Genomic DNA, 17,406 nt, shown 5'->3' with positions numbered 1-17,406 from the left:
CAGGAAAGTACACAATCATCTGTATACACAATAAAGGAACAAAAAGTACGAGCAACCACGGAATTACTTATTCAAAGGACGATTGCGGCACATAAATATTGCTTTGTTTGTGGGTACCAAAAACAGACTAATAATATATTAGTTCCTTTAGAGGCCCGAATTCAAGTTTATAGTAAAATGAATGTTTTTATTCCACATGGCAATAGATGCTGTTGCACACATTTAATTAAAAAAAGATTTTATGAAGATGAACTAAATAAAATTAATATTTTTTCCACTACAAGTACGGTATATATTGATGAATTACTACAATTTTTGAGTCAATTATCAATGAAAGCAGACGAAACTTTATTAGATACAGTAGCTGAATTTTCCATGCCTGAAAAAAAATTGAAAGTTTTTACGGGATTAACGTGGGAAAATATTAATTATCTTAAAGATCAACTCACTTCTCTGAAGAATTCCTGTGTAAGGACAGCGACACAAGCCATTGTCGTATTTTTATTCAAAATGCGCTCTGGGAATTCTAACTCGCTCATCTCTACAATATTTGACATTGAAAGCGAACAACAAGTATCTCGTTTTTGTCAATCAGTATTATTATCTTTCGAAAAAGATTTACTACCAAAACACTTTGGATTAGAAAATGTAGACAGAAAAGAATTGATTGAAAATCAAACTTCTAATATGGCAAAGAAATTACATCCTGGTAAACAACTTATTTTGATTGCTGATGGTACTTATATAAGGCATGAAAAAAACTCTAATAACGAGTACCAAAGAAAATCTTATTCAGGCCAAAAAAAAGTTCCTCTGACTAAACCATTTACTATATGTACTACTAATGGTTATGTTGTTGACCAGTTAGGTCCATATCTTGCAAATAAAAATGATGCTACAATACTGATTGAAATATTGGAAGAGAAGCAGAATATTTTACAGAAACTTCTTCGCCAAGGGGACATTTTTATACTGGATAGAGGTTTCAGGGACATTAAACAAAAATTAGAAAATATGGGTTATATTGTTTTGATGCCTGCACTCAAAGGTTCAAAATCTCAACTTTCTACGCAAGAATCAAATGAAACAAGATTCACGACAAAACTGCGATGGGTTGTTGAAGCAGTGCACGGAGTTCAAAAGAAAAAATATAGGTTATTAGATCACAAACTTGATAATAAAATGGTGAAAAATACTGGATCTTATTGTAAAATTTCTTGCTACTTAAATAACTTGTTTGGCAAACGCCTAGATTCTGATGAAGACATGCAAGATGAAATATTTAGTGCTATGCAATCTAGAAAAAATGTTGAAAATACATTAGCAGTTTTAGTAGCAGACAAAAGATGGAGTCGTCGGAAACTACCATTTAAAATAATAACTTCGGATGATTTACCAGACTTTCCCGAATTAACAATAAAAGATTTGAAAATTCTGTTTACAGGAACATATCAGCTTAAACAGACAATATGTTACTTAGCGGAAATGCTTGACGCAGATAATAATTTGAAGATTGGACATTCAAAAGAGACTAACAATATTCTCAAACTTGAAGTTCAATCCAGGCATATTAACAGAAAACAATACAAATTCGTTGAGTATAAACCAAATGGTATTGGTTATTCTAGCATCTTAAGACACTGTTGTGATTGTGCTAACGGTAACCGTACTATAGGATGTTGTGCGCATATTGCTGCCATAATCTATTATCTTTCACATGGAAGATATTTATCAAAAATCATACGACCAGCTGAAATTCTGTCTAAAATGTTTCTTAATGATCAAATTGAAGTGTGTATTGATGAAGATAGTGACAATGATGAGTGAATCATTTTTTCTATTGTGAACATTCGTTATTTTTAAAAAGCTACTTGTATACGTTCCATAATTTATTTTAAATAGCCTATGAAGATAATAAATTATACTTTGTACGAATTGAACATACTTAACTTCAATTCCTTTTTACCTGATAATTATTACTGTCAATAGATTTTGAATAATCAATTAAGTAGAGGCAGATAAGCCAAATATGGCCTTTTTAAGACCACAAGACGCCAAAAGTACCCTCAAACGATCGATTTCAAGGCTATGTTTAGCTAAAAACAGGCTTTTTTGCGTGAAAACCCTTGCATTATGACATTTTTAGGTTAGTTTTGGGTTACATGGTACCAAAAATGGCCTTTTTCGGCGTTAAATCACTCAAATGAGGGCATTTTTAGGTTAAAGAGAAAAGCAGACACTGACAGCGGCGATATTCTTTTTATATATAGAGAGAAACCCTTTATTACCTCAAATTCTGATAAGACCATCATTGAAAACGTAAGATAATATAAAAAATACGGCTTGGAGCGAACAAAATATTTCATTTGATTATGTTTTCATGGGAAGATATGCAAAACTACTCAAAAGGAGTCACTTTAGTAACTAAATTGTAACATAACCAGCTAAAAACGTGAAAAAATGGCAAAAAAATCAGTTTTTGGCTCAAATCGAGTTGTGCCACCATTTTTAAGGAAAAAACGTTAGTGCCATCGTAAAGAACGGGAAAAAGTACACAAAAAAAGTCTACTTAAAAAGTTGCACCTCAAAAACAAGGGGGTCAAAATATCGATTGAAAACTTTAATAATTTTTTTAGATCCGATATTTGAGGTTATGTAATCCCAAAAAAATTGCAGTTATTCATGACATAAAAATACACCAATGTGAATTTTTTAAAAAATTTTTATCCTATAGGGACTTCAGAAAAAAATAAAATCAAAAAAACACGTTTATCGACGTTACTGCGCATGCGCACTAGGCAGAGAGCTAAAAATTTGGCTATGGGAGTTTTTTTTTATCCCCCATCGAATGGTATATAACATATATACATTTTCCAAGGGGGCCATTTCACCATAGTAACCCGGCTATAGCCTTTACTTTCAAGTTTTATTTAAAATTCCATATATTTTTCCTTTGTAAACCAGGCCTGCATACAGATAGCGCCATGTATCGCTGCAGGATTTTGCATTGCACCGTATCTATTCGCATAAAAATTCATGTCAATTCACATATTTTTATGCATTTCTATGTGGATCCAGACTTTTACATTTTTACCCCTTTTGAAAAATCTCACGCGATAATCTCATCTAATCAATTTTTCGTTTCTTACGCATTTCAACCCATTTTTAGTCAATAAGTGTTTTTTTTTTGGAAAATTCAAACTTAAAAAATTTATCGCAAATTAAGACTAAAAAAATTAGTCCATTTTTTCAAAAATTTTCCAAGTTTGAATTTTTTTAAAGAAGTCACATCGACTGAGAATGGTTTAAAACGCGTAAAAAACAAAATATCGCTTAGATGAGATTTTGGCGTGAGATCTCACCTGAGATCTCACGTAAGATTTTTCAATGGGTACGTTTTTTTACGTTTATATATTTTTATATTTCGTAGCTTTCACGTGAATTGGAAAATTTATGTACTTCCAAATTGCCTGTAAAATTTACGTATTCACGTGAAACTTTTGTGTGCAACTAGACACAGCGTATGCATGATGTGTATTGTGTTTATAATTCTAATCTACTTTGAAAAATGCAAATCTGTTATCAGCTCAAACTTCTCACCCACTATCTTTTAGTTTTTTCTTCATTTATTCTTTTAGTCTTTTATTTTTAGCATAATAATGAACCATGAATTCTTCACCTGACTGCAGTGCTCTTGTAACTATCAGCTTCAACCATCCCATAAACATTTTTAAAATCTATGAACTTCATAAACTGAATGTTTATGCATGTGTTTTCATCTACATGATAACACCAAAACCACAGACCTGTGGTTCAATATTTTAATTTTTTCATATTTAAATATTAACAACAAAATTTAAAAATAAATATTTTTAAGTTCAGGATTTTGGTGTTATCATCCAAATTCAAAATTGTAGTCCTGATTGTAGAACAACTGTTGCCCCAAACTCAGAGGTAGGGGAGAGGGCTAACTTGAATGCTTTTTTTGTCGTTTTATATTTTAAAACAGTTACATGAAAATAAAAAATCAAATGATGGGGTTTCAAGAACTTGGTTTAAAGTAGTTATACACAAATTTTTAGCTACATAAACAGCCACTATAAAAATCTGTCTACAACTTTAACAAAGCATAAAATTTATAAAATTGTCCCAGGGGTAGAGCAATCCTATAACGGTCTTGGGGCAATATTATACACATTAAATTTAATTACAGAACAGGGCGAAAAAAAATAATCAGAAAATTGTATACATAATATTTAGCACTTTATTTTTTATTTTTATCTGTGCCGTAATGGTGACGAAGCTTTTATCATATTGGGAACCCATGTGGCTATTATAGATAAGTCATCTCTTGTCACAGATTATGTGGCATTTGACAGCATTTTTACTAACCTTTTTTAGTATTTACGAATCATTTTAAGGGGAGGTGGAAGCTATAGCTTCGCAAATCTACCACGAGGTATTTAGTATTTCAAATGCCAAAAAAAAACTAAAAACCGTATTGACATTTTCTTTTGGTAGAATGATTCACTGATCTCAAACCTATGGTGCTCTGCTCATTATATTGATGAAATTTCAAATTAAAAAAAGTTAATAAGTAAAATTGGAGTTTGAGGTTGGTGCTGTAATCGCATAAATACGCGTAAACACCTGCTCGTATTTCACAACTTTTACATAAACCAAAAGTCCGATTGGTGGTTTTTCATTGCAAGCTTTATTCAAAAAGTTATATGGAACAGAAAAACAGTGTTTTCAGCTCCCACATCCCCTTAAGCTATAATAAATAAAGCTAATTAAATTCTAAGTTAATATAATTAATATATAAATTTTCTGGAAAATTGTTTGTGGTTTTCGCGTATGCTACATTTTTTTCTCGTACGCGCTATCGGCAGCGTAGACACACTCTATAATTAAAGTACTACAGGCACTGTTTATAAAAAATGGTTTTCAAGCGTATATCTCTATATTAGTTTTATGTACAGTATAGCCCTGTACCTGATGTACAAACTAGCCCCAAGGGTTTTAAATAATTTTATAACACAGTGTGGCTTAAATCCGCGTTTAAGTATCGCCTATCCGTGACCTAAGTAGTCCATTATTGCACCGTTTATATCGCACTTGCTACGCTCGTGCCCTAACCTCACGGTACAATAATGGACTGCTTAGATCATGGATAGGCGTGACTTGGCGGATTTAAGCAGCTGTGCTATAAAATTGTATACGATACTTATGAACAAAGCAGCCCATTAGTGCAATGCGTTTTATCACCCTTGCTGCGCTTGGGCGCTAATACACGCCGTGAAATAATCGTCTACTTAGGTCACACGTATCGTAATATACTAATAACTAGCAAGATTAATGCGCGCTCTGCTTTATATTAAACATTTTTATAGGTTAGAAACCAACTGTCATGTGCGCCCCGCCATCTATCTCGTAATCTTATTGGCCAATCGACGACCAATCAGAGAATGAATAAAATGACGATTCCTCTCTTTTTTAGAGGAGGATTGTCAATATTTAACCTTAAAACTTATGTACATCAACCAACACAGTGACAAAATCACTCTTTTAATATATACTTTTTGATTTCACAGGCCCGCAATATTAATTTTTGACATACTGGCGTGGTCAGACTTTTCCTGACTTTTAAAAGTTACAGAGGTGTTCGAGAATTTTCGATTCACTGGCCCTGAACGCATATCCACCGCTTACAGAAAAGTCCAACGGTCCAAATGTTGGTTTTTGTAAGATATAAAATAAATGTAGCCTATATACCACATTAGATTATGTGTAGATGGTATTCTCGTTCACTCAAAATAGAATTATTTTGGATTTATAAAAAAAAATTAACCATATGCCAGAAAATTATGAGTATAACCTGTATATTAAAACAATTTACCTATAAGTTTTTTAAGTATCACATTGCCTGGTTCAAACATCTCTAAATCCTTTAAATCAAATCCATTGAACTCTTCAGTATCATCGGAACTGATTTCCACCTCATTGGAAGTTTTTCTTTTACTTGATTTTGATGACATTAGTGTGAAAGCTTTATGTACATTTTCTACATTAGTCGATTCTGTTTTCAACTTCCTTAGTTTTTTCTTTCCTGGAGATAAATAATTTTTTTTTGGAGATAACATCAATTTGAAATCGCCATTTAGTTCCTCATTAATAAATTCATTCTCCTCTTCAAAACATTTTTCTGATGTTGCTTCTTTACACACACTATCAAGGTTAGAATTACCATGCATTATATCGGAATTCCCGCCATTAAACTCGAAAGAATCCATAATTTCCTGCTTACCAAGAATAAACTAAGCCAATTATGTTAAACAACTTATAAGAACCTTTATAAAATATACATAAAGCAATCAATCAAATCTTGAAAATTTGATTACATTTAAGAAAAATCGTAGCAAATATGTGGATACAGTTTAAAGTTATTTGCTAATAGTTGTATATCATTAACAAATGTTTTAACAAATTGTATTAAAACCAAAGAAACATAAATAAATATTATTATACACAACTGACTAAAAAAAGTGACACTGGAATTAATTTATCTATGCATAATAAAACGAATAATTTGTAGCATGCTTTAGTTTGAAAATTATAAGTTTAAGTATATCTGCGAGTTAATTTCATATTGAGTTGTTAATTGATTAATTTAACCTCTCTGATCTGCACAAAAGTATTGCTTGTTTTTTCAAGTTTTGATGATTGCCAAACATATTATATATACAAACGCTAGTTGCAAGATGGTGTGTACACACACACGCACACACACACACATATATATATATATATATATATATATATATATATATATATATATATATATATATATATATATTCAGTAGCAGACCAAAAGTACACCTGTATACACTTTATATGTTTTATATATCTACATGTACAAGCGAACACTAAACACTCACAGTAGCAGTAGAGGCTATATTATATACAAATATTTTATTCTTTTGTTAACAGATGTACATTTATAATGCTCATTTAACTATCATTTAACGCATTTGACACTCAATACATTGAATATACTAAGGGCCACCGAGGCTTGGTCCCATGACACAAAGAATAGTCGGAACGGAAACTTAACTTCGGGGGAATAGGAAATAAAGAGGAATAAGACGGAATAAGATCCTTATTCCTCGTGTTCCCGCTTATTGCCAAGCGCGACGTAACATAACCTGCTGAAGCAGCAACGGTCTAGTTTCTTGCGTTCTGACAGTAACAGAATGCAGCTTAGTCGGTAACATATCGGTCATGGTTATCAAATTTTTATATGCAATCGGCGCATCGGAGGAGGGCGAGCGAAATCAAGGAATAAATCTAAAACTAAAATGCTTAAACCCAGCTACCCAAGACGTAGCGATTCTTAATGAGAGAAGCTTAATGTAGAAAATACGTCGGCACATAGATGAATAATAAGGCTAGCGCCCTGTCAAAAATATCAAGGTTGATACTACCTTGATTCAACCTTGATTTTAACCTTGATATCAACCTTGATTCCACCTTGATCGAAACGAATATCAAACGTGAATTGCAGTTTCAACAGGATAAATGTTGATAATGCATAAGTAAAGGCATCGATTGTTGAAATTTATAATCTATACGAACAGCAATTTAAGGACAAAAAATAAAAATAGCCGATCCAAAATGGCTGTTGGAATATGTGTACGATCTCCCCCGACACCGACGGCAGATCCCTCGCGTCGCAGCGACTCTAGAAGCGCTCGCCGCCAAAACCACGTGATACGGCGCTGAGCTCGGCGGCGCTCTCCGCTCGCCGACTCACTCTCTACGAGATAGTCGAGCTGCACGCACGCCTTTGGCTCTTGTCCCGCTCTGTTTAAGTTTACTTTAATAATAAAGTTACGCTACGCTCTATTACTTAATACTCTGTCTTTGCTTCTTTACTTCGTGCCACCTTATCGCGTCCGGATCCTCATATTCCGACAGGTTATGGGCCCAGCACGCTTCCACTGCGCGAATTAGTGAAAAGTGACACGAAAAAAAAAAAAAAATAGAAGAAAAGCCAAGAGAAGTCGAGACGAGTTGACACCTGTACAAAGACACGAGAACGACCTAAGCTGAGAAACAAAGGCAAAAGTCACGATGGCCGGAAAATCCTACAAATGGGCAAACCCGCAAACTGCACGTAAGTACGCATAAAATAAAAACGTGCTTATGAAACTCGTGAAGTAAAATCAGCGGTACGCGAGTGTATAAGAAAAGTGAAGTGAAAAATAAAAATCGCGAGATAAAAAGCCGCATTAGAAAAGAAAAGGCGCGAAAATCGCGGAAAAGAGAAAGGCGCGAATCAGTGTTGCATCAGTTCGGCTTGTCAGAACTCGAAAATCCGAACGCGCTTAAACAAAGAAAGTCGACCAAAACAAAAACGCATTTCCGAGAAGTTCAAACGAACAGAAACGCGCGGTAAAAATTCCCGGTACGAAGCAACAGGCGAAAGAAAGGGGGGTTGCTAGGCAACCGAGCCAACATGGCCGCCTCACCTCTCTCCTGCACGTAAGCTATACGGAACGGAGGGAGAGCCGCCGTTGCCGCGCTCTCGGCTCACGACGACGACGCGCAAGTTCAGGCGCACGCAGAAAAAGACGACGCTAGTTTAACCTGGCTCGTAATAGGTTAACACGCGCGTGCATGAAAACGGAGGGAGAGTTGCGGTCATTACAATCACACGTAGCGGAAACGATACACGGACGCGCACGCATACATATGTGCACAAAAAGTTCGCGCTGAGTCAACTCAAACGTAAAGCGAAGTCAATACAAGATTGTGCGCAAGCGCACACGAATTCACGTGACCGCTCACTTGTTGCGCGGCAATTTTTGAATTTCTTAAACGCACACCTATGCATCTAGTGCAAGTCTGCCTGCATGCTGCACTGTTTACAGACACCGCGCAGGTGGGGCTGCTGATGCATGGGTAAACTAAGCAATCATTTAACGTATTAAACTAGCAGAAAATCATCTATAAAGAAATTTAACGCGATAAACGTGAACGTCGGCTTTCGCATCTAGTGTAAGTCTGCCTGCGAGCTGCACTGTTTACAGACACCGCGCAGGTGGGGCTGCTGGTGCGCGAGCTCACTCTGCAATAAATTAAGCGAAGAATTAATTCAACACAACGACTCTGGTTCATCAAAATAAATTAAGTTTGAATATTAATTACAAAATCTTTCGACAGCACGTAGCACAAGTACTGACTGGGATGACATACGCGCCAAGATTCTGGAGTACTACGACCTGAAGGACAAAGAACCAAATGAGAGTTTCTATCTTGAACTCTACGGCGGAGGCGTTTGGTTAATGAATTCTAGGGACGAAACACTCCAACTAGGTAATGAAGTAAAGTCATAAATAACAATATTTATATGTAAGTCTACACTTGTACGGAAAGTTTGACGGGCTACTAGCCAACGTAACGTACGACACGAAGTCTGTGCGGATCTGTGAGAGGTTTAACACGAACCCACGAATGTGACTTGGTACGTGCGCACGTACAGATACTTAGTCAGTGTCCCACGCTCAAAAACTAGACCCTCACACAGATCTGCCAAACCTGCTCTCGTGCTTAGTGGGTCTCGGACTGTGGGAGCCGTGCTTAGGCACACATTCCGCAAAAAGAGACTAAGTCGGTTTGGGAACTTTGTCGAAAAGTGACTGGACCGACAGCAAGGTGGCCCGATACTTGTGCACAAAGTATAGGGAGCTTTGCAGGGGTATCCTCTCAACCGCAGACTAACGTTTTTTGTATATTTACAGACATGAACATCCTCAGTTTGGAAGAAGCAGCCAGACTCCTGGAAGTGTTGAAAGCTACAGAGGATCGAGTGGTAGGGTTGAGAGGACCCGTAAGCCACTACAGCGACGCAGGGAGAGCAGGAGCCACTACGTCCACGCCCAGGGATGACGACCAGACATACAGCATGAATGAGATCACCAAGCTGTTGCGTGAGAGCACCCTGGCTCAAGTCAAGCTCAGCGAAAGGCTGGTAGAAGGAATGAAGTCCCTCGTGGAGGAGAATGCTAAGATGAACCAAAACTTCGAAAGGTTCACAACCAAGATCAGCGGAGATGTACAGCAACTGATGAGGTCCGTTGATAGTCTGAAGCTCAGAGGGCAGGATGGACAGGCAGTAAAAGATTGGCAGGAGAAGCCAACTCTTTCAGCCAACAACAAGCCAAGCATCGTCAGCTGTACACGCCCGGCAGAACCGATCAAGCTGCATCCACGAGGACGCGGACGTGGCTTTCGACCAGCCAACCGCAATCCGCTCACGCTCTTGGCTCCTGGACCAAGGGAGCTCGGACCTGCTGAACCCAGGTGCTCGTCCACACTAGTGGCCGACTCGTACGAGTGGAACGAGAAAAATGAAGTAAGGAGAGAACAGTCGCCATATAAAGATTGGCGCGTTGAATCCGCCGAACGTCTTGGAATCGCGCTCGACGATTTGAATGTAAGTAGACGTTTTTCTGATCAAGACTTAACGCAACTGAATAAGCTGAATTTGTTCAAGTCAATGAACTCAGGTAACACGAGTATAAATGACGCAAAATTGAAACAGATTAACATCACGCGAATGTACAAGTTAAAATTAGATTCGGAATATGCCCCCTTTGAGGATTTCTTATTCTCAGAGCTAAAGTCGCGAAAACTGTTCTACGTCTTCGAAAAGAACAATCAAAGTCTGATCTGTCCAGATGAACTCGAACACGATAAGAATATCATACGCGAGATAATTCTGAACAGAATTGATGATAAGTATCACCTATACACGATGAACATAAAAGATCCAGTTGAATTACTGGATAAGATTAAAGAAATTAAAAAGAATGAATTGAGAATTAATGCTCATACAGCCCAGAAACGACTCTTCAACTTAAAGCTCAACAAAGATAAAGAAACGGCCTTTAACTTCTGCTTGAGGTTTGAAGACCTCGTAAGAAAGTATGAAAGTAATGAAGGCATAGAAAAAATGAGCGATACGGCAAAGAAAAGTCTACTGTTCAACGCAGTAGAGCAAGCCTACCCAGAGATCATTACGGCAGAGAACGTTGCAAGCCATGGTACGGGTAGGAAATATACTTACAATGAACTAAAAGATTTAATTTTCCAGATTGACAACTCGAAGCAGAGAACCCCAGAAAAATCAGCCCTGCTCGGATTCGCAGAGGAAAGAAACCGTTCCTCTGACGAACGATCCAAAAGTAGGGAAAGGCCCAACAAACGGTGCGAGCGATGTGGTAGCACGGCGCACTTGTCCAAGGACTGCAAGCACGACGAGCCTAAGTGCTTTAACTGCAAAAGTTCGGGCACATCGCCGTAGACTGCAGTGAACCACGGAAAGGGCCACCACGAAAGAGAGCGACTGATCGCAACAGAAGTATCTCCCCAAAGAGAAAGCAGAGGAGAGAGCATAGCAGATCTCGATCAAAGTCACCTTTCAGACGACCTGGCACTCCTGCAAAAGGTACGACCAATACTGATTCAGTATGCATGAATGTGAGTCTGAATGAATGGGACGACGAGACGCAAAAATTTATCGTAGATTCAGGCGCGACAGATCATATGACAAATTCTAAACTCATCTTGACTCAGCTGCACGAAAAGACTGAGCGCGTAATAGGCTGTGCCAATAAAGACAAACGATCTAACATAATCGCAACCAATCAAGGCCAAGTTAAATTCGAACTATCTAACGGTAACGTAATAAAACTAGATAATGTTGTATACGCAGAAAATTTGAGAAAAAACCTGCTGTCACTCAAACGCTTTACAGATCAGGGCCTGTGCGTGTATTTAGATAACAAAACGATAAACGTTTACGAACCAAATACGAGAGAAAAGATACTAGAAGGAAAGTTTGAGAATCCATTCTGGATAATCGATTTAAAGCCAAAATTAGATAACATACAAAAGATGCCCTCGGGTGCGCTAATTGCCCATGAAAGCAATGAAAAGATTGTTAAGAAAAAGGTGACATTCGCTGATGAAAAGTCAGTCATAGATTCAGCAAATCAAAGGAAAGAAAATGGTGACGAATCTACCGTAATAAATACCATTAATTTATGGCACATTAGATTAGGACATACGGCACTGAATAAAGTAAAGCTTCTGAAAGGATTATACCCCGACATTAAACAATTCCGAGAAAATGATCATGGTGTGTGTTTGAAAGATTGCGAAATATGCAAAGTAGCGAAAATGAATAGACCACGTAAAGAAAATCAGAAAACAGCCATGAAACCTATTTCAAAAATAAATCACAGACCAGTGACTCGGAAGCAGACTCAAAGTAAGAAAATTGTATCAGCTGAAAAAGCACAGGGTGAAACAGAAGGTCTAAACATATACGACCCAGATGCACTGATGACGCTTGGTACGTCAGAATCAGAAAAAATGCAGGATAAAATTGAAGGCCTAAGTGAATATGAATTGTATACACTACTGACAGGTATTAATGGGGATCCAAAATCTTACCGAGAAGCTGTATCATCACCAGAAGCAGATAGATGGCAAGAAGCCATAAACAAAGAGAGAGAAGCACTTCAGAAAAACCGAGTATATGAAGTAGTCAGTAGAACTAGCTGCGACGGTAAAAAGTTAAACATCCTGGATTCGAGATGGGTATTCAAACGTAAAGACAGTGGAACAAAATACCCCGACTACAAAGCAAGAATTGTCATACGAGGTTTCAAGGATTCAAATTTGTATGATCTTTGTGAAACGTACGCACCAGTGTCAAGACTTGCACTAGTAAGAGCTGTACTGACTATTGCTAATAAACACGACTATGTGCTGTGGCAACTGGACGTAAAAGCAGCGTTTCTTCACAGCCCTATAAAAAGGATATATTTCTAGAAATACCAGACGGTTTTGAAGAATACGAAAATCAGAAACAAACGAAAGTTTGGAAGCTTCACAAATCTCTTTATGGCTTGAAAACTAGTCCAAAGAATTGGAATGAATACTTTTCAGAATTCGCTAAACAACTAAAATTCCAAGCGAACAGTAGAGATCCATGCCTGTTCATATACGCCGAAGACAAAAGCCGCATAATCATGCTGCTGTATGTTGACGACATATTGCTGACAGGCAATGACGAGCCAAAGATGAGAGAAATACAGAAAGAACTGAGTAAAAAGTTTGATATGAAATTCCTGGGTGAACCTAAAGAGTTCTTGGGAATCACTATAACAAGAAACAGTAAGGAAAGGACCATAAAACTGGACCAAATTAAATTCATAAATAAGATGCAAACGAAATTTGGATATGCACAAGCTAAAGGTCAATCAACCCCCATGGTAACAAATCAAGTGCTGAACAGACAACGAAAACAACGAGAGGAAGAATCAACAAATGACAAAGCTATAAACCAGCGTGGATACAGAGAAGTGGTTGGATCTCTCATGTACTTGATGTCCGGCACCAGGCCAGATTTGGCATACGCAGTCAATATGTTAAGCAGACACCAACAAAATCCGACTGAACACGACTGGAAAATGGTAACAAGAGTATTCAAGTACATTGCTTACTCAAAGAATTGGCAGCTGACCTACAAAGGCCTGAAGGACGGAATGGAAACATTCTCAGATGCAAGTTTTGCAGATTGTAAAGACTCGCTCACGACAAGCGGACATGTAGTTACGCTGTACGGAGATGCAATAGCCTGGAGAACCCACAAGCAAAGCTACGTAGCTTTGTCAACTTGTCAAGCTGAATACGTAGCAATGGGTGATGCTTGTAGGGAATCAATTAGCATAAGTTTATCTCTGAAAGTGATTCCAAACATGACATACTTTCCAATCATCTTATGGTGTGATAATAAAGCAGCAGTCGCTTGCACAAAGATGGATGGAAGTAATAAGTTGAGACACATGGCTGGAGTGTATGAGGACTATGTTAAGCAGTGTGTCAAGTTACATTATGTAAAAATAGAATGGATAGAATCAAAGGAGCAAAGAGCGGATATCTTTACCAAGCCTTTGCCCTCTGATAGCCATAACAAATTATCCAGATTATTGCTAGGAAATTAACAGATTTTTCATGTTACAGAATAACTAAGGGTCAGCCTGGAAACGATGTCGAGGACAATCGGGAGGGAGTGTTGGAATATGTGTACGATCTCCCCCGACACCGACGGCAGATCCCTCGCGTCGCAGCGACTCTAGAAGCGCTCGCCGCCAAAACCACGTGATACGGCGCTGAGCTCGGCGGCGCTCTCCGCTCGCCGACTCACTCTCTACGAGATAGTCGAGCTGCACGCACGCCTTCGGCTCTTGTCCCGCTCTGTTTAAGTTTACTTTAATAATAAAGTTACGCTACGCTCTATTACTTAATACTCTATCTTTGCTTCTTTACTTCGTGCCACCTTATCGCGTCCGGATCCTTATATTCCGACAATGGCCAAAATGGAATATGATATCGAAATTTAGTTTTTGTGGCAAAAAAAATATTAATTAATTCATATTGATAAATTTTTTATTTTAAAACTGTATTAGCACTTTGGAAAGAGGCGAGGATAATATGCCCTGTTGAGAATAATGACGTCATTGACTGACGTCATTAAATGACGTTAAACTACGTCATTAAATGACGTTAAACTACGTCATTAGATGACGTCATTTGAAGCTACAAATTGGAACCTTTTATGACGTCATTTTATGCTTATAATATTTTATAATCATAAATATTTTCTTCTTCTTCTTATAAATATTTTATAATCATATTTATACCTTGAACACCTATTTCTCGTTTACAAGCTACGATTTCATCCGGAGTATTCGTAATTTGACTAATAGCTTCTGGATTAACACTTTCAGGTTCACATATCTCATTTTGTGAATTAGTATATGTAAGTGGAACTTCTTCATCTACAGTTTCAGAAATAAACTTATCCGCAACTCTTGATGTAACTTCAAAAAGCATATTACGTATTTTAGTAAAAGTTGCATTTTGAATTGTACGAGGAAAGTCCATTACTCCACAAAAAGTTCTCAGACTTTCAAGGCCACGACCAATCAGTCTCATAGCTAGGACACTGCGTCTATTGATTTCAAAAATATTTGATTTTTTTCCAATTTTTTTACAGTTGTGAAAATTCTTCTCATGTAAACACTTATCACACGTAATAGAATAATTGCCACCTAATCCATGACATTTTATTTCATAAAATTTTATATTTCCACCACACTTACACATCAGATTGTTCCCTAAGAAAGTAAACAAAAGTCTCATATCAAAGATTCTATAACCTTCGAAATCAACCTCAGGATAATCTAGAGACGACAGTTTACGGACAGAAGAACTTTTAATTTTTTTATTAGCAGAACAAAATTTAGGTCTTTTTTTCTGCCGATATATATTCTTGAATCAACTTTTCTGTGACGCTGTCTTGAAAAATCCATTATGCCCACACTATATACAAATATAAATTTATTATGAAAACACTGTTTTTATAGTACATATTTATAGCACTATTTTTATAGTATATATTTCACTATAACGTATAGGTTATATTTATAGTAATATTTTTATATTATAAATTTCACTATATCTTTTAGATATTAGATTTTATCAGATCCAGTAAATGACATGTAAACATTGACATTAGAGGTTATGTTATCCTTGTTGGCCTTATGAAAATTGTACATATAGATATAGATCTATGTATAAAAGTTACTGTGGCTGAGAGCCCCCCCCCTCTGCTGAAGTCTTCATGAACAGTAGCGCATTTTCTTCGACCTAACGCTCTGAAGTTAGCTCGTAAACTTGAATTCGGAATAAGGCCGTTACCGGTCACAGTCAAAAAGGAACAGGGAACAGATATACAGTTTAGATAACAGCTCGCTGTTCCTCACTTATATAGATATACTAACCAATGTTATCTTCTTGTATATGTTCCTGTATCTCTATTTGTTCCCTGTTCTTTTTTGCCTGTAATGGCCCCAACGGGCCTTATACATAGGTAAGTATAACTATAGCTATGAGGAACAGCGAGCTGCTCCTTGTATCTGTTCCCTGTTGTGGATATAGGTTGATTTATTTTACTTTTATATTACACGCACACACACACAGACGCGCGCGCGCACACATAAATACAGGGTGAGTCATTTTAATCTTTAATCTCAATTATCTCGTTGGCAAAGCATGCCAGCGAAAAAAGTTTCGGGTAAAAGTTTTAGGATTTTTCCCTGGCTATCTGTTGATGACCTTGACAATGTCATTGACCATGACCTTCAAGGTCATTTGAAGGTCAAGTCGATTTTTTCAAATAGAAACCCCTACTTTTGGCACCAGAAATGGAAAGAGCGGGAAATTTTACGTTCGAACATGTGATTTTGGAAACAAATCATCTTTTGTGCGAAAATTACTTTTGACATCAGCCGAACCCAGGATGCACCATCGAGGAGGTTGTCAAAAGGATTTAGCATCCCATTTTTTGTTTTATTTTTTTTTATTTGTTTTTTTTTGTTTTTTCCCTTTTTATTATTTTTTTGGTATTTTTATGGAATGTTAACTGGAGTTAAACATTGATTAATTGTTCGAAATTACCGTCGTTTTTTGGATGCAAAGATCAAGTCGAGCTCTGAATTGTCTTATGGTTCTAAGTAGAACATCTCGAGGGATTGCTGCACAAGCTGTACGAATGCGTTCGATCATATTATCTCGCGTTGTTGGCCGTTGAGCATAAACAACATTCTTAAGATATCCCCATAAGTAAAAATCGGGAGGGGTTAAATCAGGTGAACGAGGGGGCCAGGCAACTGGGCCACCTCGCCCAATCCACCTGCCATTGTAGCGGGTGTTTAAATAATCACGAACAATGCGTGCACAATGTGGTGGTGCTCCATCTAATTGGATCCACATTCTTAGCCTTGTGGCTAGGTCTACATTTTCTAGTAATTCAGGTAAAATGTCTCGAAGTAATCTCAAAAAGTTTACCCCATTCACGTTCTCTTCAAAGAAATAAGGACCAATCAAATAGCCATTGATGATTCCACACCAGACCATAACACTCCAGCGGTGTTGATTGTCTATGGGCCTGAACCAATGAGGATTTTCATCTGACCAATAATGGCAATTATGTCTATTCAATTCTCCAGTGTTTCTGAATGTTGATTCATCTGAAAAAAGAACGTGCTTGAAAAAGTCTTGATCTTGTTGAATCATTCGTATTGCCCATCGACAAAAACGTACTCGCAAAATCATATCATTTGGAGTTAACTGTTGTGTTAATGTTATGTGATAAGGATGATATCTTCTCGCTCTCAATATTCGGGATGCTGTTGATTGAGGTATACCTATTTCTCTTTCTATTTGTCGAGTACTAATGTGAGGATCAAGATGAATAATCGCTAGAAT

At 37.2% G+C, this 17,406-nt stretch overlaps 2 protein-coding genes across 3 annotated transcripts in view; one reads left to right on the top strand and one right to left on the bottom strand.

Annotated features, from left to right (window-relative positions):
• The window catches only part of LOC100116976, a 163,508-nt gene extending 156,743 nt beyond the window's left edge, over positions 1-6,765 (bottom strand). The window contains exons 1-2 of the mRNA XM_032602143.1: positions 6,750-6,765; positions 5,900-6,299 (exon numbers count right to left, since the gene is read on the bottom strand). Of these exons, the coding sequence (XP_032458034.1) occupies positions 5,900-6,293 (394 nt within the window). The 5' untranslated portion in view covers positions 6,294-6,299; positions 6,750-6,765. The remainder of the gene's footprint in view (positions 1-5,899; positions 6,300-6,749) is intronic.
• Positions 6,766-7,836: 1,071 nt separating this feature from the next.
• Positions 7,837-14,298, top strand: LOC116417802. Of its 2 annotated transcripts, XM_031932864.2 has the most exons (5): positions 7,837-8,176; positions 9,226-9,378; positions 9,804-10,498; positions 11,159-11,512; positions 14,098-14,298. In XM_031932864.2, exons 1-4 carry the CDS (start codon positions 8,134-8,136, stop codon positions 11,366-11,368), a joined length of 1,101 nt encoding a protein of 366 aa, XP_031788724.1. In that variant the 5' UTR covers positions 7,837-8,133; the 3' UTR covers positions 11,369-11,512; positions 14,098-14,298. The 2 variants fall into 2 exon arrangements, with proteins under 2 accessions (XP_031788724.1, XP_031788723.1); XM_031932863.1 differs by having other exon boundaries at positions 7,841-8,176; positions 9,804-11,512; positions 14,098-14,294.
• Positions 14,299-17,406: the final 3,108 nt, after the last annotated feature.

This window comes from Nasonia vitripennis, assembly GCF_009193385.2.
Source record: "Nasonia vitripennis strain AsymCx chromosome 5 unlocalized genomic scaffold, Nvit_psr_1.1 chr5_random0002, whole genome shotgun sequence".
Taxonomy (NCBI): Eukaryota; Metazoa; Arthropoda; class Insecta; order Hymenoptera; family Pteromalidae; genus Nasonia; species Nasonia vitripennis.
The sequence above is the reverse complement of the archived record's forward strand: the minus strand, read 5'-3'. Positions and strand labels throughout refer to the sequence as shown.